This window comes from Nycticebus coucang, chromosome 8, assembly GCF_027406575.1.
Source record: "Nycticebus coucang isolate mNycCou1 chromosome 8, mNycCou1.pri, whole genome shotgun sequence".
Classification (NCBI taxonomy): Eukaryota; Metazoa; Chordata; class Mammalia; order Primates; family Lorisidae; genus Nycticebus; species Nycticebus coucang.
In genome coordinates, this window is record NC_069787.1 from 83,475,710 (window position 1) to 83,498,100 (window position 22,391).

Genomic DNA, 22,391 nt, shown 5'->3' on the forward strand with positions numbered 1-22,391 from the left:
GACTACAGGAGCCTGCCACAACACCCGGCTAGTTTTTGTTATTGTTATGTTGTTGTTGTTGCAGTTGTCATTGTTGTTTTAGCTGGTCCCAGGCTGGTTTGAACCCTCCAGCCTCGGTGTATGTGGTCAGCATCCTACCCACTGAGCTATGGGTGCCACCCTCTAGTAATTTTTTTTATTAGATGTTGGGCACTATGCATTTTTTGTTGCTAAGTGCCAGATTTATTGAATTCCATTAAAGAGTGTTGGTACTTTGGCAGGTAGTTAATTTATAATCAGTTTGATCATTCCAGGGTTATTTTTTTTTACCTTTGTATTGTGGTTCTCAACAGCCTTTACTCTAGGGCTAGTTTAGCTGCACTATTATGAAGTGACTTTCTGGGTCTCCACTGAGTGCCCTTTATGTTCAGTGAGGACTCTCCACTTTGGCCAATTAGAACTGAAAGTTTCCCCATCCTGTGTGAGTTCTTGGAGTTATCAGCTTACAGTTCTCTGTCTTCTCATGGAATTTCATTTTATGTATGTGAAATTTAGAATTTGGCAAAAGATTTAAGGAGATTCCTCTGCAGATCTCTAGCTTTCTCTGTGCAGCTCCTTTTTCTTGGTATTCTGCTCCTGAAGTTCGCTGCACCTTTATGATCTCCAATCTGTCTTTCTCCTCAGCTCCACAAGGTTGCCAGGCTCTACATAGGATCCCCTCACTGTATAGTGGGCTGGAATTTGTCTCCAGATAGAAAGCAGAGCCAATCATAAGGCTCACTTCATTTGTTTCTTTTTTCCCTCAGGCTTTACAGCATTGTTCAATGTTCAAAATTAGTTGCCCCTGTGTTTTGTTCAGTTTTCTTGCTGCTATGGCAGAAGGGCAAATACCATCCAGTTACTATGGAAGTAAAAGTATTTTTTTCCCAGAATATTATGGGGTTACAATCATTTTGGCTACACATAATCCTTTCATGCCATTTGAGTCAAAGTTATAAGTGGGTTCTTCCCACACATATTGTGCATAGTACCCATTAGGTGTAAATTTACCCCTTCTCTCCCCAGCAACTGCTTGATTTCTTTGAATTTTGCTTCCATATGTGCACTTAAATGTTGATTGATTAATTCCAACTTAGTATTGACTATATGTGTTGTTTATTTTCCATTCTTGAAATACTTTACTTAGAAGAATTGTCTCTAGTTCCAACCAGATTGTTACAAAAGGTTGCCATTTTTTGTTATGGTTAAGTAGTACTCCACAGTATGTATACTACATTTTATTAATCCATTTATGTATTGGGGTGAGCACTTTGTTATTTATTTATTTATTTATTTATTATTTATTTTATTTTAGAGACAGAGTCTCACTTTGTCACCCTTGGTAGAGTGCCGTGGCATCACAGCTCACAGCAACCTCCAGCTCTTGGGCTTAGGCGAGTCTCTTGCCTCAGCCTCCCCAGTAGCTGGGACTATAGGCAACCTGCCACAATGCCTGGCTATTTCTTTGTTGCAGTTTGGCTGGGGCCAGGTTTGAACCCGTCACCCTCGGTATATGGGGCTGGTACCCTACTTACTGAGCCACAGGCACCACCCAGGGTGAGCACTTTGGAAGAAACAAATCTTATCCAGCTCGTCGTTAATTCCACTTCTAGCAGTTTCTCCTCAAAGTAGGATTCTAACTAAAAGGCAGGCCCCCAGCTGGTCAGTTTAAGAGTTCACTGGGCAGACTGTTCAGCTCTTTCTATCTTTTCTTTTTGCATTCCTTTGCTATTGGTTTGGGGCAAACCCCTCGTAGTTTCACCTGCTTTTCTCAAGTTATTGAGCCATATTTCCCTGTGATTACCTCTTAGCTATTTGGGCATTCTTTTGTTATCAGTTACCTCTGCTGCCTCTTGCACAGATGCTGGCCAAGGCAACTTTTATTGTTGTTGGCAATTTATAGTTTATCTCCATTTGCTAATATTTTGGTGCTTTTAGGGCAAACCTTGTCACTCAGCTTTTTTGTGAATATTTGTGGATTTTCTGGCTTTCCCCCCTTCCCATAGAGTTACTCTATGTTTTGATGTGAGGGTTTTGAAATATTCAAAAACTAAGCAGCCAACAGTGAAGCCATCACCTTCCCAAAATCTGGTGGAAGTTTTAAGAGAATTTACCATGCTCTCTTTCTCCTGTTTCTGCAATGGTAGAAACATGTATCAAAATGTAGCCTCTCTTAGCCTGTGTCCTTGAGTTATTACAATGAATAGAGCTCACTGGACATGTAGTATGAGGGATAAATAAATTTTGTTGTTTTAAGCCATTAAGACTTTGGGATTTTTCCATTAGTTTGTCTCTCTTGAGAGTTAGAAAGTGTTATCTTTTACCCAAGCCAATTCATTTAGTTGACCTCAAGGTAGCCACCATCAAGTTAAGAGAAGGGACGGGGAGAAGTATGGAGTTAAGGAAGAAAATAAGTAAGACAAAGAAATAAAGCAGTTTGAGAACCATGTCTAGGAAATAACAAATAGTTTATTAAGTTTGGGGGGGGGGTTGTAGCACAAAAGAAACCATTTACCTCGTTAGTACCTCATTTATACACTAAAAATGGTACCCTCTAAAGTGGAGTAATGTGATACTGCCGAACCTAACGTATTACCCACTACAGCATATGTCTAACCAGAAGCCGAAAGAGGCTGGCACCACTTCAATTTTCTGAAATGAAGAAGTTCCTAAATAAAATTGCAGAAGCTGTAGTTACTTTAAGAGTTTACTTTGCTAGATTAATGCATTTAACCCCATAATAGAATCCTAGCACTCTGGGAGGCCGAGGAGGGTGGATTGAGTTCATGGGTTGGAGACCAACCTGACAAGAGTGAGACCCTGTTTCTAAAAATAGTTGGGTGTTGTGGTGGGGGCCTATAGTCCCAGCTACTTGGGAGGTTAAGGCAAGGGAATCGCGTGAGTCCAGGAGTTTGAGGTTGCTGTGAGCTATGACACCAGGACACTCTACTGAGGTTGACAAAGTGAGATTCTGTCTCAAAAAGAAAAAAAAAATAGAATGCATTATGAGTGTATCCATGCCAAATCTTGTTATAATGCTATAGTTTACCATCTTCTTCCATTACTTTGATACTGAAGGGTGTCATGGTTGTTTTTTCTTAATTCCTTGCTTTCTGACCTTGATCATCAAGGAGAGAGAAAAGTGGTCCTAATACACAGAATGTCTTCATGGCACAACTCACTGCCATAAGCTCTATAGCTGACCTTAAGGTTTTGGGGTTGTTTTATTTATTTATTTTTTTGGGGGGGAGGGTTGTTTTAGTTTGGTTTGTTTTTTGCCTTTCAGCTTCCAGTCACCTGTCTGACATCAAATGTGGTATTTAGCAGTCTTGTTCAAATGAACAGAAAACCCAAATCAAGCTTGTTTTCCAGATATCTTTCATAACCTTTCTTAACCAGCCTAGTATTTGATGGGTTCAAGAACAAAATGGTGGCAACAATACAGGCTAATCCCATGAGCTCAACGACATGGATTCCAGTTTTCCAAGAAAATTAGGGGAAGGATATTCAAACAGTGGGACTAGAGAATGTGGGGACGCTAAGGCAGAACCAAGCTTAATATATCTAAGGAACAGAAAGTAGGCCAGTGTGTCTGGTTGGTGGCAGTGAGATGGGAGTGGTGAGAGGGCCCGATCACATAGAGCTTTGTTAGCCAGTGAAATGAGAAGCCACTCCTGTGTTAAGTAAGGGAGTAATGTGATATGAGTTCTGTCCAAGATTCACTTCAGTTGCTGAATGGAAGATGTTTTATATAGCTAGATAAGAACAAAAAGAAATGACCTTCTGGTTCTTTCAGATCCCTTCTAGTTCACTGCTATTGCAGCAGTCAGATGTAAGATTTTTTTTTTTTAGAAATGGAGAGCTTTATTCCTGCATGTCACATATAATCCATACTCAGGGGTGGAAATGAATGTTGAAATGTATTACAACTAGGTCCCAGAAGGTAAATCAGGGGCATGAAGACACTCAAATTCATAGCAGTCCATAGTTGGTCTCTCAGAAGGAATGTTGTTAGATCAGTCTGTTGCCCAATTAAAGCTGTAATGAGGGAGTCTGGTGTTGATGACTGGCAGTTGTCTCTTTGCTGCTTATGTCAAAGCCAGTGCTTGTTTAGTATTTATATGCACATTGTTCTTTCCTCAGACCTCTAATTTCAGAGTAGGGTTGAAGAGGGCTAAGCTTCCCTCTCAAATCTATTCTTGGGCTCCAGACAAGATGCTAGACCTCTGAACTCCAAAGCCTTCCCAGTGGTATTCAGAAAGAAGATGCTTCTGTGTTCACCCTGGTAGGCAGTTGAATTCCTCAGGAAAGTTATGAAATGCTGGAACATGACTTCCATATTGGCTTTGCAGAGGGACATATTTCGTCCCATCCTGCCAGCACTAAGGTCCTTTGAGCTGAGCATTCCAAGGGGAGCTCTACTTCTATTCAAATGTGCACCTGACCCTAGAGTAAGAAAAATGAGCCAGGTGTAAGATCTTAGGTGGTCATAGTGTATATGGGAAAAACTGGCTGGATAGTGAATATATTTTTGAGGCCAACTTGCTGAAGAAGTGGATGTGTGAGGAATCAAGATCATAAAGTTCAGAGTTGAGCAACTGAGTTGTTGCTTATGGCATTTATTCAGATAGGGACAACTGGGGAGGAGTACATTTATAGGAAAAATGAGGAATTCTGCTTTGGTTAGATCAAGTTCAACATGCCTGATAGGCTGCCAAATATAGCTATCAAGTAGGCAGTTGGATATACATTTAATTTTAGAGGTCCCAGAGAGATCAGAGTGGAAGACACACATATTTGAGTAACTTGGACTACTCTGAGCCCACATTACGATTCCTGATCTGGTGTGGAGTAGAAGAGAGGAACTAGCTAATCTAATTTTTGGCACATGGATTATAGCTGACACTTTCCAGTTCATACTGGAATTAAGACAATGATTTATCGTCCCTGGAAAAGACATTATGCTGGATATGAACTTGCCTTCTCTACCATTGTGGGTCTATTATTGTGGCCTGCTGTGGGATTACCAATACTTTATACATAGCCCAGGGTCTCCCATGTAATACTTTTTGCTTGGCACACAGTATGATTCAATCCTGTTAAGGGCCTAGATAAAGGGTCACCTACAGGGATTGTGGCAAGGAGGGGCCGCTATTTTCTTTCTTTCTTTTTTTTTTTTGTAGAGACAGAGTCTCACTTTATGGCCTTCGGTAGAGTGCCATGGCATCACACAGCTCACAGCAACCTCCAACTCCTGGGCCTAAGCGATTCTCTTGCCTCAGCCTCACAAGTAGCTGGGACTACAGGCACCCGCCACTATTTTTTGGTTGCAGTTCAGCCGGGGCCGGGTTTGAACCCGCCACCCTCGGTATATGCGGCCGTGCCTTACCGACTGAGCCACAGGCGCCGCCCAGGGGGCCGCTATTTTCACATATGATTTTCCAGACTGGAAAGGACCTTAGAGACCCCAGATATCTTCTTGGGTAAAGAGACTTCAAAGTGTGGCCCCTGAGGTTTTCCTGGTACTTTGGAGACTGTGGGTGGTTGACCCTCATTTCAATGTCAATTAGGATAATTTATGGTTCTATACAGATTTTCCTGTACCATGTTTTAAATTAGTTTCTGACATTAAAAAGATGCAGAGCTCTGAAGAGGTTTAACCTCTTCACTTTCCTAATGGGGAAAGAGGTTCAGGAAGTGAAAAGTCCGGAGTGCCACTTCCCTCTCAGCTGCTTTTTGCTCTGTTTCTGGGTGTTCCAAGGCTGTGGCAAGTCCAGAGAAGCCAGAGGACAACAAATGTATCTGAGGATCTTGGAGCCTCATCCTTAAGTTATGATAGACTTTTTCTTTTTAGCTGGGAGCCCCATCATGAGATCTACCCAAGCTCTGGTTGTCCAATACAGAGAGTGGAATCTGAGATAGAGAACTACCCACTCTCCACCCCACCCCAAGGAGAAACTTAGAACAGCAGAGCCATTTGCTAGATAAGATCTTCAACTGCAGGGTACTGGAGGCAATTGAGAACACTTTTGGAAGTGCAGATTGAAAGGCCTGGTGCTGAGAAAAATTTCGGGTATGGGTGGGAAAGCAAGATTGCCAGAGGCCCTTTCCCACCTGCTGTTTCTCTGCTGGGCAAGGCTCTGCGCCCTCCCTCACATGGATGGATCTAAATCCTGAATCCCCAGGATCCCCAGTTGTGCTTTTGTATATGCATGGCCAGGGGTTTCAGAACCAGGGGACCACTTGTCAATTCAAAGAAGTCGGCCTTTTTTTTGCCAATAAATTCGCCCATCGTTAGAGATAAGCTTCTCTCACGCTTCACTGTAACCCTCATTGCACAGGTGGGGAATCCGAGGCTTAGGGCAAGAATACACGCCATAGTTTCCCTGCTGTCCATTAACTCCGGGACCTCAGGGTAGCAAGCTCTGGAGCAAGGGCTCAAGGGCGCGAAGCATGAATTCCGAGTGCGCTGACCACGGGGTCGCAGATAAGTGGTCAGAGGCCCACGCCCGCCACCTGGGTTAGTGCGCCTCGCGTGGTCCTCTAGCCATTGGTGACCCCGCATCCTCTCCTAGGGCGCGGGTTGGGGGCGGGACTCCAGTGCTGTTGCTTCTCTTGCGCCCCGCCCCTGAGGGGGGCACAGACCACGCGGCCGGAGGGCCCGCCTCCCCTCCCCCTCCCCGCCCAGCTTGCCCGCCTCTTTGTATCCAACATCCGGGTTTCCCCACTGGCTCGGCTCCGTGGCCGCCGCTCAGGAGCCATTTTGGACTCGGTTCAGCTCCCCTCCCCCCACCCCTCCCCCCGTACATGGCCCCTCCGGACTCGGCCCCTGCGCCCGGGGCCCGGGCCCAGCCCCGCCGCGCAATGCCTGAGTCGGGCGCGCCCCGGCCCGCGCCCCGCCGACGCCCCCCGGCTCCCGCGTCGCCCCAGAGCCCGGGCCGCAGCCTGCGCCTACCGCATCGGCCCTGAGCCCGGCCCCGCCGACCGGCCCTTGGAGCCCGAACGCTACCCAGGGACTAAGGTGCAGGAAGCGCGCGGGGAACAAGACCGAAGGAAGGAACGGGAAGGAGAGCACAGCCGCCGCCGGGCCCTGCGAACCCCGGAGCGCCGTGCGGCCCTGCCTGCGGGCTCCGGGTGTCCGCGGGGCGGCGCCGCGGAACATGACGGCGCCCTGGGCCGCCCTCGCCCTCCTCTGGGGATCGCTGTGCGCGGGTAAGGACCGGGCGCGGCATTGGGGGCACAGAGGGCGCGCGGGGCCGACCTCGGGCGCAACGCGGTGTTTACCAACAAAGGGCGGGCCCGCGGCCTCGTTGTCGTGCCACCTGCACTCAGCTGGCACCTCCCGGCGCGGGGACTGGGGGCGCACTGGGCGCCCTGCTTGCCGTTATTGGGGGGACGATCGTGTCTGTGCAGTCGTTTGAGGGGTTCTAGTTCGCGGGTAGTTCCCGAAGGGAGGCCGGGAGCCGGAGCCTCAGGGTTGGGGTTCAGGCTACGCGGGCGCATGGAGCCCGGGGAGAGAGTGAGGAAAAGAAAACCTGGGCGTGGGGAAGACTTACGGGGTGGTGGTGGTATGGATTGTAGGTGCAACAGTGGCTGGGGGTACAGGGCTGTGAGTCCCTCAGAGCCACTCAGTGGAGCGAAGTGAAGGGGGCGGCTTCATACAGCCGGGAGGAGTCCCCTGCACCCTATCCAGCCAGTCTGCGTCGCGTCCTCTGCGCGGCGGGCTGTTGGTACTAGCTTCCACCTGCTCCCTCTTTATCTGCTGCGGGCCTTAGGGTGCGGAGTGAGGTCGCCTTGCGGGACTGCTTTGTTTTGAGCACCTGAGAGGAGAGGTAGTATAAAAAAGAAGACCTGTAGGTCCATATTCGCTTGGGCCTCCGGGAGGCAAGTGGCAGGGGCGGTGACCCTTACTTAGCTCGCCGGCGGCCGCGGGTGTGTGGTTGGGGGTGTTTGGCAGGCGCGCGCGCGTTTGGCGGTATGTGGGCCCGGTTAGCTACACGCGGAATTCCGCCGGGAGAGCAGTTTTCCCTCAAGGCCGAGGCACCGATTTCTCTCTCCCAGTAGTGCCAGGGTGCGCGCAGCCCAGATGGGCGCGCTGGAACCGGCTCCCGGGCAATCTTGGGAAACGTGGTAAGCTGGTCATTGAAGCTCTGGCGAGAAAGTGGGGGCGGCTGTTACCCGGCTGCCTGGCGGCTAGGTCCTGCGCGTCTTTGTTCCCAGCCCCCATTACACATGCAGCGCGGGTCCCCTGCCGCCCGCAGTGGCTGCAGCCCAGAGTCTGGGAAACCCGCGAGGGGCGGGGTCGGGCGACCAGGGGCGGGGCTCAGGTCCCCACGCGTTTGCGCGGGTGGGAATCCGGGATCTCCATCCCGTCTCCACCCGGATTCTACCCACTCCTTTGCAACGTAGTGAGGGTTAGCCGTTTACTCTACAGCGAGTGAACTTTGGAGTGCGGGATGGGAGGATTTAGCCTGTGTGAGGCGACAAGGGAGCAAAGACCACTTCACTGGTACCTCAGAACCCCGTAGGCAGCGGCGACGCGGTTCTCCTGGAGTTTCCTGTGTGGTGGAGGCAAAGTGGTTGTTCTTTTGAACTTTTTGTTCTCTTTCTATCCCTCTCCCTTTGAGATGCTTTTTCCCCAATAAGGAGGGCTCTCAAGTGAAAGGGAAGGCATGGCCTGAACGAGGGCGGCCAGCAAGCTGCTTACCAAGCAGGCAGCGGCCCCCTGATGGCCTCAGGACCTCCTAGGCACCTGATCCCCAGAAGTACCAGGGTTCTTCCAGTTTGTCTTACCACCTTCATTACTCAGGGCATTGGGCGCCTCCTTGGAAGGACTGTATTTCCTTCCTCTTTCCTCTCTTCCACCTCCTAGCTTGGGATGATGCTGAGCAGTGTTCCCTGCCGGGAGCAGCTAGAGTCACACTCCAAGAATCTGGGTGCCTGCCCCGGGAGGAAGGTGGGGTCACTGCGTGTTTCTGGTGGTTACAACAGCCAGTCCCCTGGTGGCCACTACTTCGCCCCGTGAGAAACTGTGGGAAGAGCTGTCCCAGGTCTAGGTTGGGGCAGAGCTGGCTCTTCTCTTCCCTTGCCAGTGAGAATGCCCTTCCTTCAAGCTCCTGGCTTGCTGTTTAGAAATTACCTCCATCCCCTGGAGCACACAGTGCTCTGATAGAAGGAAGACCTACTATGGTGTCTAACCTATGGTAGACCTACTAACCTAAGACCTACTATGGTGACCTAGTGGTGTCTAACAGAAATACAGTATGGCTCAGCATTCTTAGTACAGTGGGTAGGGTGCCAGCCACATACACCGAGGTTGGCGAGTTCGAATCCGGCCTGGGCCAGCTAAACAACAATGACAACTACAACAAAAAATAGCTAGGTGTGGGGTGGGCACCTGTAGTCCCAGTTACTTGGGAGGCTGAGGCAAGAGATTACTGGAGCCCAAGAGTTTCAGGTTGCTGTGAACTTTGATGTCATGGTACTCTACCAAGGGTGACATAGTGAGACTCTGTCTTAAAAAAAAAAAAAAAGAAAAAGAAATACAGTATGGGAGCAGGGCACCGGCCCCATATACCAGAGGTGGCAGGTTCAAACCTGGCCCCGGTCAAAAACTGCAAAAAAAAAAATAAATAAATAAATACAGTATGAAATAAACACACACTCATGTATATATGTATATATCTTACACTATATCACTACAGTCATCAGGTGACAAGGCAGAGAAAGAGAGGAGGGAAGGGATAGAAAGAGGGAGAAAGGGATGGAGATCTGACTTCTTACAAGAGCACTAATCTCAACCTTAAGGCCTAATGGCCTCATGATCTACTATAACCCTAACTACCTCTCAAAGGTCCTGTCTCCATATATCTTTACATTGGAGGTTAGGGCTTGAATGTATGAATTTGGTGGTGGTGGTAGTGAGGGGGAGGAACGCAAGCATTCTGTAATGAGGTGGAATGATTATTTAATCTGATATATACAAAATACTCATTTTAGTATGTAGTCAGTATTAAAACAATGAGGCATTGTATATTCCCCCTTTGTACTGTATTCAAGATCCAATGTGTAGCTTACACTTATGCAACTTTCTGCCTTTCAAGCGCTCTATAGACAGGTTTGGCTAGTGACTACTATATTGGACAGGATTTATGCTGTAGTAATGACATGTGGTAATTGTCACAAGATTAGCAGTCAGTTCTTTAAGTCTTTGTGGTCTGTGCCTGGCCCAGTGTCCTTGGGAAATAAGACATCTGGCTCTTGGAATTGCAGTGGATATCACAAATGCTCTGTGCATGCCTCAAGATCTCTGGACACTTGTCTCTATACATGAGGTTCAGATCAGAGGGCTTCCGAGGGCAGGGTAGAGCAGTGTTCTGAGTAAAGTGTTGGGAGCCATTGGCTGGGGAGGGGCACCAAACTACTTTTTGTCCTGTCAGGAAGTGCAGACCATGACTGGCTTCAGAGGCTGACCATTTTTTGGTCCAAAGATGTTTCTTGTCCATTTCCTCAGAAAAAGGCATGCTTATGAGTGTGTGAGTGAAGTGACCTTTATCCTTCAGGTTCAGTGTAGTGGCATGAAGTACAGAGCCATGGGCCATAGGTGCCCCTCCCTAGGGAAGGGTATCATTTGCTACTTGTCCTTATAGCGGGGCGAAAATGTAAGATCTGAGCCCCCCAGTCTTCCACTGCTTAGGTGGGCCTCTGTGGTGTACTACTTGGCATGATTTTCTGGGCATCAGAACTCCCTAGAAACTCCTCATCTCTTTTGATACTTCATCTAAGGAGCTCCCTGTGCAGGGAGTTCAGGAAAGAGCCTATATCCTACGCAGTGGTCCTTGGTGTCACAAGTCCCTCAGAATCTCATGAAAGCTGTAGACCTTTCCTTCAGGAAAGTGAGTATAACTAAGTATGTGTATGCATGTACATTGTGTACACACACTGTTTTGCACTGATACTTGGACTCTTTGAAATTCTTGTTCCCCTGTGTATATCCACTGTATTAGTCCTGAGGGGTAATTTGTCGTGAGGGGCACTTTGTCCTGTGGGAAGGAGTCCACTGGATTTCTTCCCACCTTGCTGCCCCACCCTGTTCTAACCACTGGACATGTCCTCTCCTTTACTGCTGCCTTTTGTGATACTGCCCAGTGTCCAGATTTCAGGACACTGGCTTTCTCCAGGAAACCAACCCCCTGAGTGCCTATGCATTCAGCCCCTTGCTTGGGAGCTCAGGGAACCAAGTGGGAACTAAGGAGCATTAGGTCAGGAGTTTAAATCCACTTTGCAGATACTGACTTGTCACCACGGCCTGGGATTTAGAGGAGTGAGGGAAGGGTCTGGATAATATTTTTGAGAGCAACTCTGGATAGCCCTGAGGCAGGGTCCTGGCTGCACGTGTCTCATTCTGGAACTGGGTTTCTCAACCTTGACACTTTGAACTTAATGATACCTTGTTGTGAGTGTGTGTGTGTTTGTGGTGTGGGATGAGAGGGGGAACTGTCCTGTGAATCACAGGATGTTTAGCAGTATCCCTGCCTCTCTACCCACTAATTCCAGTAGCACCTCTGTAATCATGATAACTGAGAATGTTTCCAGACTTTGCTGAGTGTCCCTGCAGAGGTAGGAGCAAAATAGTCTCAGGTTGGTAACCACTGATCTGGAATGTTCTCAATTTATTTATTTATTTATTAATTTTGAGACAGAGTCTCACTTTGTCACCCTTGGCAGAGTATTGTGGCATCATAGCTCACAGTAACTTCAAACTCTTGGGCTCAAGTGATCCTCTTGCCTCAGCCTCCCAAGTAGCTGGGGCTACAGGCAGTGCATGGCTATTTTTAGAGATGGGATCTTGCTCTTGCTCAGGTTGGTCTTGAACTCCTGAGCTCAGGCAATCCACCTGCCTCAGCCCCCCAGAGTGCTAGGATTACAGGCGTGAGCCACCTTCCCTGGCCCTGTTCTTATGCTTTTAAAGAGGCAGATAGTTGTGGGAGGTGGGGGATAATGTCTTATGAGTGCACATTCATTCCCCCCCCCCCACACACACACACTTGAATTCAGAGTCTGAGCTTGGATTCTCTTCAAAACCTAGGGGATTCTTGTTTTACTAAACCTACTCAGCATGTGAGAATTTGGTTCAAAGTTAGTGGTTCTGGTATATTGCTTGCCACCAAGGAGAATCCTGGCGTCCTTGAGTTTTCCCAGAAGTGGTTCAGGTTTCAGGGAGGCGGTAGCTGTGGGTGGCTGGGCAGCCTGCCTGCCTGAACCCGCCCACCTGCCTCTGACTGTTGCCTTAAGGCTGGCACTAGAGCCTCTCCCTTCTCACACGGGCAGAATGTCAGGAAGTGCTTGTTTTGGGGGACTCTCCACCTGCCCAGCACCCCCTCTCTGCTCACCTGGAATCCTCGAGAGCTGAGGCTGCTGTTCTGCCTGCCAAGAGGAGCACAGGGATTGTAGCAAGACGCAGACATGCCCTTTCCCCTGAGTGGGCCTGCTGTGTGGCACTCCGAGGAGCCACAGCGGCTGTGGACCTGGAACCCCCAGTCCAGGGACACCGGGGCAGGTGGGCAGCCTCTCCCCAAAGGTATGGGTGCAATTCTCTCTCCTCTGTCAGGATGTGGTGGTCAGATTGGAATCTGAGGGCAGGGCTAGGCTTCCTCCTGTGGACCTGGGGAGGTGTGGTGGGCAGCACTGCCTGAGACAGGCCAGCACTACAGGTTGATGTCTGTAGAGGCCTACCTGTTGGGCTTGGCAGGCTGGCAGCCCTCTGTGACTGCTCCAGTGTTTGTTTTCTACTTCTCCACTGGCCTACTCAGATCTTTACTAGCTAGAGCTTTCTGAGGGACTCTTCTCTGATCTTGAACTCATTGAGACAGCTTTCTGCATTGGGAACTGATACAAATTGGGCTCTTTGGGGTAGGAGGAAGCAATTTTTTTTTTTTTCAAGAGGTGGAATCTCGCTGCCCAGACTGGTCTTGAATTCCTGGCCTCAGATCCTTGCAGCTGGGACTATGGGCACAATTCATCGTACCTAGCTGGAAGAAGCATTCTTAAAAGCTTCCATTTCCAGGTGGTGCCTGTGGCTCACTGGGTAGGGTGCCGGCCCCATTTACCAAGGGTGGCGGGTTCAAACCCGGCCTCGGCCAAACTGCAACAAAAAATAGCCAGGCGTTGTGGTGGGAGGCTGTAGTCCTAGCTATTCGGGAGGCTGAGGCAAGAGAATCACCTAAGCCCAGGAGTTGGAGGTTGCTGTGAGCTGTGACGCCAGGGCACTCTACTGAGGGTGACGTAGTGAGACTCTGTCTCAAAAAAAAAAAAAAAAGCTTCCAAGTATTCCACATCACTAGTGTGTGAAGTGCTTGCAGGGGTTGAGTCTTCCTAATTCCATCCCCTGGAGTCTTTTCAAAGGATACTTTGTTGCCTTCTCAGATTCTATCACTAATTCTTTGTTCTAAAATAGATACCCACCCCCTTGTTCTGGACATCCTTTTTGGTCTCTCATTCTTCATTAGACTCACAGGTCCATCTTAGCCTCATAAGTGCCTCTTCCTTATGGTCCTGATGGTGCCACACCTGCATGCCTAGTTGTTGGGTACAGGAAATGCTGCTGCTGCTGCCTTCTGAGTCTTTATTTATTGTTTGTCAGTGATGTCTTTATCTAAGATAGTGGTAAGTACTGGAAATCAATGGATAAAGCAGGCTGGGATTGTTAGGGGTCAGCTGTGCCTCCTTCTGGCCCAGGACTAGTAATGGTTTCCTGCCTTTGGACAGCTCCATGCTTTGCTCTGGTTATTCCAGGCTTGCTGTACACATACATGTGCCTTTTTCAGATCCTCTCTGGGACTGGCAGCTCCAGGTGGGTGTTTTCATTCAGGGACACGTGATCGCTGGAGAGGAAGCCCGCCTTCCTGGACAGATGTGTGATCCTCCTGCCAGGGGAATGTTCTCTGAAGGGGCCTACCCTGCTGGACAGTGGGGCTTCTCTTCCCTGGCTGTTTTCTGGCTTGGAGCTGAGGAGTTTTGGGAGGCAAGCTCTCGCTCTTTGTAAATATTCCTCTGCTGACTATTTCAGTTCTACTCTGACAACCAAGGAGGCTAAAATTAGTTCTGGAGAAAGAAAAGGAAGGCTGGTTGGAAACCCAAGCCCTTGGCTGGAGGATGGAGGTTGCTTCCCTAGTTTGTGGCTGAGCCTTTGGGAGGATGTGACCAGACCAGCTGTTGCCTGTCCATCTGAGTAGAGGGAGGGGTCCCTGTTAGCCTCCCAGACCTGAACCAATTAAAACAGGAGGCTGACTTGGAAACTGACTCTCTCCAGTGTTGATGCCAGGATGTTTTTCCCTTTTGGCTTGTGCAGTGGTGCATGGGGTTTTCAGGTATGAGGACAATGCCTTTTATGAATGTCCAGTGTCATTGACAACCTTCCTTCTCCCTCATCTCCAACTTGATTATTATGTGCCTCTTGATTCAGAAAGCATGCATGAGTTCTCAGACTCCTAGGCTGGCAGCCATGGTTTAAAATTCTCTTATTTTATTTACTTTTTGGAAATTTCCTTCTCATTGAAGTTTGACATTGTGCTGGAGGGAAGCCCTGTGGCCCAGGGCTGGTGAGAGGTCCAGCTTCTCTGTGCATGGAGGACATAGGGAATCAAAGCTCTGGGGCTTAGAAACCAGAGGAGCGCAACAGTTAGGTGAATTCTGTTTTCTCTTCCCACCTGGCCTTTCCTGTGACCCTTCTGCCTGAGAGTGGATCTTACAGGGCCACGTGGGAGTAGAGAACCAGGGCAATTCAGTTTTGTCTCCTGTGCCCTGAAAAGCTACACCCAAACCTCCCTTCACCTAGAGATCTCCCTGGGGTGTAGATGGAGGAATTGAGGCCATTTTGGCTCTAACTTCTTTTCCCATTTAAAATTTTAGTTTTAGTAATACAAATAATATGCTCGTACATTTAATTGCAGAAATTTAGATGTTGCAGATAAAACCAGATTCTCCTTTAATACCTCTGTACCTTGCCTCCCCCTCCGAAGGTGAACCTTTTAAGATTGGTGTGTATGCTTCCACACATTTTTACCTGTGCCTTACTTAGAGAAATAGAGAAGCTTCCCCCCCCCCAAAATGGTATTTAAGCATTTAATTGAAGCATAAAATACATATGGAATAACATGTAAGTAATTATCCTAAGTGACGGGTCAGAAGAATTTTCACAAACCTAATACACCTGTGTAGTCAGCGTCCACATCTAGAAGTAGAAAGGTACCAACCCCTTCCCCTACCACCTGTCTTACTTCATTTTAGTCACTACCCTCAACTATTGTCCTGATTTCCAACAGCATAAATTAGTTTTTCCTTTTTTGTACTTTATATGAATGGAATCTTATGGAATGAATTGTTTTGTGTCTATCTTTTTCTTGTCGTGTTTGTGACTTTCACTTATGTTGGTGCATATCATAGCTTTTTAAACACAAAGATCTGTTCTAGCAAACTTTCTAATACGTCTGGCTCTCCTTTGATTTTTTTAAATTTAATTTAATTTTTTTTTTTTTTTTTTGAGACAGAGCCTCAAGCTGTTGCCCTGTGCAGAGGGCCGTGGCATCACAGCTCACAGCAACCTCCAACTCTTGAGCTCAAGTGATTCTCTTGCCTCAGCCTCCTAAGTAGCTGGGACTACAAGCGCCTGCCACAACACCTGGCTATTTTTTTGGTTATAGTTGTCATTGTTATTTGGCAGGCCCGGGGTGGATTCGAGCCCGCTAGCTCTGGTGTATGTGGCTAGTGCCTTAGCCAGATGCTTGAGCTACAGGCGCCGAGCCGCTTTGATTTTTTTTAAATAGCTGGTTAAAAAGTTTCAGAGTTTAAATACAGACTACATTTTAACAGGTTTCTTTGATAGTTTTTTTTTTTTAATTTCAGGTTAATGTAAGGGTACAAATGACCAAATCACAGTATTTGAAATTATTAGGTAGAGTCTCTCTTGTAGCTGGACCCAGCATTGTGCCCAAGCCCCTCTCTGCTGTCCCTTATTCCCCCTTTTTGATAGATTTTGTGACTGCTTAGCATTTATGCAGATAGTTTCTCAAGGACCCAATTTCTGGGTCGTAAGACATGTATATTTTCAATTTTAATAGATACTGAAAAATGACCATACAATTTTTTAAAATTTTATTTTAATAATTTAAATTTTATTTTACCCAGGTAATGGCAATGGGGGCAGAAGCTGGGTGAGATGGCAAGTGGCTCTCTGCAGCAATTTGCGAACAACCCTCCCACTCCCACATTCCAGCTGAAATGCTAGATTATAGAGATTGGAAGAGGGGTAGGGCTCACTTCCAGTGGCGCAGTGTCTAAGGAGAACTGGAGAGGCTGCTTTCTTGTCTGAGTCTCCTGGTCACTGTGCTGACAAGGGAGGTAGCAGTGGACTAGCCAGGATGCACTTGTCTGAGTCTGGGATGGACATGCATGCTGCTGTCTGTCTGTGCTCTTACCGTTCTCTATGCTGCCTTCACCCTCCAGAAAGACTAAGGTACTTGCTGAAGAGCTCTGGGTAACAGGGCACCGCCAGTGTGTCTGGTGCGTATGACAAAATTCTGATTTCATATGTGGTGACATTGATGATAGGCGGTATGGGAGAAACCTGTATTAGAGTTATTTATTTATGGAGTCTGAGAAGCTTCTCATGACAGAGGAGCTCTGATGAGTGTCTGTTCCTGGGTGAGTGTATGTCTGGTTCACTTGTATAAGCCTCTGTCACCACTGGCACAAGACTCAGAGAACACAGTTTGGGACGACTTGTTCTCCAAAGCCCTTGCGTCCCTGTCTCTTTCTTCAGCTTGCTGCCTACTCTCTCATTACCATTGTACTGGGATTCCTTGTGTAAGCCTACCTGCTTGGCCCTGCTCATGGGTAAGGATGACATTGGATTTGTAAAGATGTTTCTAGTGCAAATAATGTCCTGATCAGCTTTTTCACATTGTCCAGGTGATGTTTGTGTTTTAGTCTGCTTAGGTTGCCATGATAATACCACAGACTGGGTGGCTTAAGCAACAGAAATTTACTTTTTCACAGTTCTGGAGCCCAGAAGTCCAGGATTAAGGTGCTGGCAGAGAGTTGAGATGTTTTGAGAGTTGAGGGAATCTCCTTGGCTTGCTGATGGCAGCCTTCTTGCTGTGTCTTACCATAGCCTTTTCACTGTGCATGTTCCAGGGGTCTCTGCCTCTTTCTATAAGGATTAGGGGACTGCTCTTAATTTCATTTAACATTAATTATACTTCATTTAACGTTAATTACACTTCATTTAACATTAATCATAATACCTCCTTAAAGGCCCTATCTCTAAGTATGGTCACATTGGAGGTTAGGACTTCAACCTGTGAAGGTTGAGGGGGAAGCTCAATACAGTCTGTAATAGTCTGAAACAGTGAAGTTGATTGAAAGGGAATTCTGTTTTTCTTTTGAGTTAACATTTTGAAGTGGAAGTTCCTTTTTTAGGGCTTTGTCCTGGTGTGTCTATTTTTGCTTAGCACTTTCTATGAGCAGTCTTATCTACACTGGTGGGCTCTGTTTCTGTGCATGTATAGATGTGCCCCTGCCTTTGGGCATGTTATGGTCCGGAAAATACGTTTAGAAGCTGGGTAAAAGTGGATATGAAGACTTCTTCTGATAATCAGGACCTAACCTCTTTCTGAAAGCAATTGGAAAAACTGGACAAAATAGATGAAACATCTCTGATTAAAGGTATTGTACAGCTAAGGGGATAGTGAAGACCCATGAGGCCCAATATCTGCCAGAAAACAAAGGCCTAGAACAGAGGTCCTTAAACTACAGCCCCAGGCCACATGCAGCCCACCGAGGACCTTGATCCCGCCCTCCATCCGGCCCTCCGGGTGTTTTTGCCACCGCTGCCTGTCCTGCTACAGTGCGCATGTGTGGAATGTGTGCAGCACTCTCAGACTCCTCTCTCTGTCTCTCAACTCCTCCTCTCAGTCGCAGGACTAACTGATGCACACTTGCATCACTTGTTACGACTAGCAGTGACAAATATGGAACCAGACATTGACCGTCTCATTAGCCAAAAGCAGGCCCATAGTTCCCATTGAAATACTGGTAAACTTGTTGATTTAACTTTAGTTGTTCTTCATTTTAGGTCTTAACTCTTTTTTTTTTTTTGTAGAGACAGAGTCTCACTTTATGGCCCTCGGTAGAGTGCTGTGGCGTCACACAGCTCACAGCAACTTCCAACTCCTGGGCTTAAGCGATTCTCTTGCCTCAGCCTCCCAAGCAGCTGGGACTACAGGCGCCCGCCACAACGCCCGGCTATTTTTTGGTTGCAGTTCAGCTGGGGCCGGGTTTGAACCCGCCACTCTCGGTATATGGGGCCGGCGCCTTACCGACTGAGCCACAGGCACCGCCCTGTTCTTCATTTTAAATATTGTATTTGTTCCTGCTTTTTTTTTTCTAATTCAAAATAAGGTATGTGCAGTGTTCATAGGAATTTGTTCATAGTTTTTTTTTTTTTTTTTTTATTGAGGATTCATTGAGGGTACAATAAGGCAGGTTACACTGATTGCAATTGTTAGGTAAAGTCCCTCTTGCAATCATGTCTTGCCCCCATAAAGTGTGACACACACCAAGGCCCCACCCACCTCCCTCCTTCCCTCTTTCTGTTCCCCCCCATAACCATAATTGTCATTAATTGTCCTCATATCAAAATTGAGTACATAGGATTCATGCTTCGCCATTCTTGTGATGCTTTACTAAGAATAATGTCTTCCACGTCCATCCAGGTTAATACGAAGGATGTAAAGTCTCCACTTTTTTTAATGGCTGAATAGTATTCCATGGTATACATATACCACAGCTTGTTAATCCATTCCTGGGTTGGTGGGCATTTAGGCTGTTTCCACATTTTGGGGATTGTAAATTGAGCTGCAATAAACAGTCTAGTACAAGTGTCCTTATGATAAAAGGATTTTTTTCCTTCTGGGTAGATGCCCAATAATGGGATTGCAGGATCAAATGGGAGGTCTAGCTTGAGTGCTTTGAGGTTTCTCCATACTTCCTTCCAGAAAGGTTGTACTAGTTTGCAGTCCCACCAGCAGTGTAAAAGTGTTCCCTTCTCTCCACATCCACGCCAGCATCTGCAGTTTTGAGATTTTGTGATGTGGGCCATTCTCACTGGGGTTAGATGATATCTCAGGGTTGTTTTGATTTGCATTTCTCTAATATATAGAGATGATGAACATTTTTTCATGTGTTTGTTAGCCATTCGTCTGTCGTCTTTAGAGAAAGTTCTATTCATGTCTCTTGCCCATTGATATATGGGATTGTTGGCTTTTTTCATGTGGATTAATTTGAGTTCTCTATAGATCCTAGTTATCAAGCTTTTGTCTGATTGAAAATATGCAAATATCCTTTCTCATTGTTAGGTTGTCTCTTTGCTTTGGTTATTGTCTCCTTAGCTGTACAGAAGCTTTTCAGTTTAATGAAGTCCCATTTGTTTATTTTTGTTGTTGTTGCAGTTGCCATGGCAGTCTTCTTCATGAAGTCTTTCCCCAGGCCAATATCTTCCAGTGTTTTTCCTATGCTTTTTTGGAGGATTTTTATTGTTTCATGCCTTAAGTTTAAGTCCTTTATCCATCTTGAATCAATTTTTGTGAGTGGGGAAAGGTGTGGGTCCAGTTTCAGTCTTTTACATGTAGACATCCAGTTCTCCCAACACCATTTATTGAATAGGGAGTCTTTCCCCCAAGGTATGTTCTTGTTTGGTTTATCAAAGATTAGGTGGTTGTAAAATGTTAGTTTCATTTCTTGGTTTTCAATTCGATTCCAAGTGTCTATGTCTCTGTTTTTGTGCCAGTACCATGCTGTCTTGAGCACTATGGCTTTGTAGTACAGACTAAAATCTGGTATGCTGATGCCCCCAGCTTTATTTTTGTTACAGAGAACTGCCTTAGCTATACGGGGTTTTTTCCGGTTCCATACAAAACGCAGAATCATTTTTTCCAAATCTTGAAAGTACAATGTTGGTATTTTGATAGGAATGGCATTGAATAGGTAGACTGCTTTGGGAAGTATAGACATTTTAACAATGTTGATTCTTCCCATCCATGAGCATGGTATGTTCTTCCATTTGTTAATATGCTCTGCTATTTCCTTTCTGAGGGTTTCATAGTTTTCTTTATAGAGGTCCTTCACCTCCTTCGTTAGGTATATTCCTAGGTATTTCATTTTCTTTGAGACTATGGTGAAGGGAGTTGTGTCCTTAATTAGCTTCTCATCTTGACTGTTATTAGTGTACACAAAGGCTACTGACTTGTGGACATTGATTTTATATCCTGAAACATTACTGTATTTGTTGATGACTTCTAGGAGTCTTGTGGTTGAGTCTTTGGGGTTCTCTAAGTATAAGATCATGTCGTCAGCAAAGAGGGACTGCTTGACCTCCTCTGCTCCCATTTGGATTCCCTTTATTTCCTTGTCTTGCCTAATTGTATTGGCTAGAACTTCCAGCACTACGTTGAATAGTAAAGGTGACAGAGGACAACCTTGTCTGGTTCCAGTTCTAAGAGGAAAAGCTTTGAGTTTTACTCCATTCAGTAAAATATTGGCTGTGGGTTTGTCATAGATAGCTTCAATCAGTTTTAGAAATGTGCCACCTATGCCTATACTCTTCAGTGTTCTAATTAGAAAAGGATGCTGGATTTTATCAAATGCTTTTTCTGCATCTATTGAGAGGATCATGTGATCTTTATTTTTGCCTCTGTTAATATGGTGGATAACGTTTATAGACTTGCGTATGTTAAACCACCTTGCATCCCTGGGATGAAGCCTACTTGATTATGATGAATGACTTTTTTGATGATAAGCTGTAATCTATTGGCTAGGATTTTGTTGAGAATTTTTGCGTCTATGTTCATGAGTGAGATTGGTCTGAAATTCTCCTTTTTGATTGGGTCTTTTCCTGGTTTTGGTATCAGGGTGATGTTTGCTTCATAGAATGTGTTAGCGGACGATTCCTTCCTCCTCAAGTTTTTGGAATAATTTCTGCAGTACAGGAATAAGCTCTTCCTTGAAGGTTTGATAGAATTCTGGAGTGAAGCCATCTGGACCAGGGCATTTTTTGGTTGGAAGATTTTTTATTGTTTCTTTGATCTCAGTGCTTGAAATTGGTCTGTTCAGGAGCTCTATTTCTTCCTGGCTGAGTCTAGGGAGAGGGTGTGATTCCAAATATTGATCCATTTCTTTCACATTGTCAAATTTCTGGGCATAGAGTTTCTGGTAGTATTCAGAGATGATCTCTTGTATCTCTGTGGGATCAGTTGTTATTTCCCCTTTATCATTTCTGATTGAGGTTACTAGAGATTTTACTTTTCTATTCCTCGTTAGTCTGGCCAATGGTTTATCTATTTTATTTATTTTTTCAAAAACCCAACTCCTTGTTTCATTCATTTTCTGAATGATTCTTTTGTTTTCAATTTTATTGATCTCTGATTTGATTTTGGATATTTCTTTTCTTCTACTGAGTTTAGGCTTAGATTGTTCTTCTTTTTCCAATTCCATAAGATCTCTTGTGAGATTGTTGCTGTGCTCTCTTTCTGTTTTTCGAATGTAGGCATCTAAAGCGATGAATTTTCCTCTCAAAACTGCTTTTGCAGTATCCCACAGGTTTTGGTAGCTTGTGTCTTCATTGTTGTTATGCTCGAGGAAGTTAATGATTTCCTGTTTTATTTCTTCCTTCACCCATCTGTTATTCAATAGAAGATTGTTTAGTTTCCATGCCTTTGGGTGGGGTTGAGCATTTTTGTTAGAGTTGAGTTCCAACTTTAGTGCCTTATGGTCTGAGAAGATACAAGGTAAAATTTCAATTCTTTTGATTCTGTTGATATTTATTTTGTGTCCCAGGATATGATCAATTTTGGAGAATGTTCCATGGGGTGATGAGAAGAATGTATATTCTTTATCTTTGGGATGGAGTGTTCTATATGCGTCTATCAAGCACAGTTGTTCTAGGATCTCATTTAAGTCTCTTATATCCTTGTTTAATTTCTGTTTAGAGGATCTGTCCAGCTCTGTAAGAGGAGTGTTAAGGTCCCCTGTTATTATGGTATTATCAGATATCATATTGCTCAGACTGAGTAAGGTCTGTTTCAAGAATCTGGGAGCATTTAAATTGGGTGCATAGATATTTAGAATTGAAATGTCTTCTTGTTGTCTTTTTCCCTTGACCAATATAAAGTGACCATCTTTGTGTTTTTTGACTTTAGTTGCTTTAAATCCACATGTATCTGAAAATAAGATCGCAAGTCCTCTTTTCTTCTGAATTCCATTTGCCTGAAAAATTGTCTTCCAACACTTGACTCGGAGCTTTAATTTGTCTTTTGAAG

At 45.9% G+C, this 22,391-nt stretch overlaps 1 protein-coding gene across 1 annotated transcript in view; it reads left to right on the forward strand.

Annotated features, from left to right (window-relative positions):
* The first annotated feature begins 6,994 nt into the window (after positions 1–6,994).
* The window catches only part of ACVR2B (activin A receptor type 2B), a 49,602-nt gene continuing 34,205 nt past the window's right edge, over positions 6,995–22,391 (forward strand). The window contains exon 1 of the mRNA XM_053600848.1: positions 6,995–7,230. Within this exon, the coding sequence (XP_053456823.1) occupies positions 7,179–7,230 (52 nt within the window). The 5' untranslated portion in view covers positions 6,995–7,178. The remainder of the gene's footprint in view (positions 7,231–22,391) is intronic.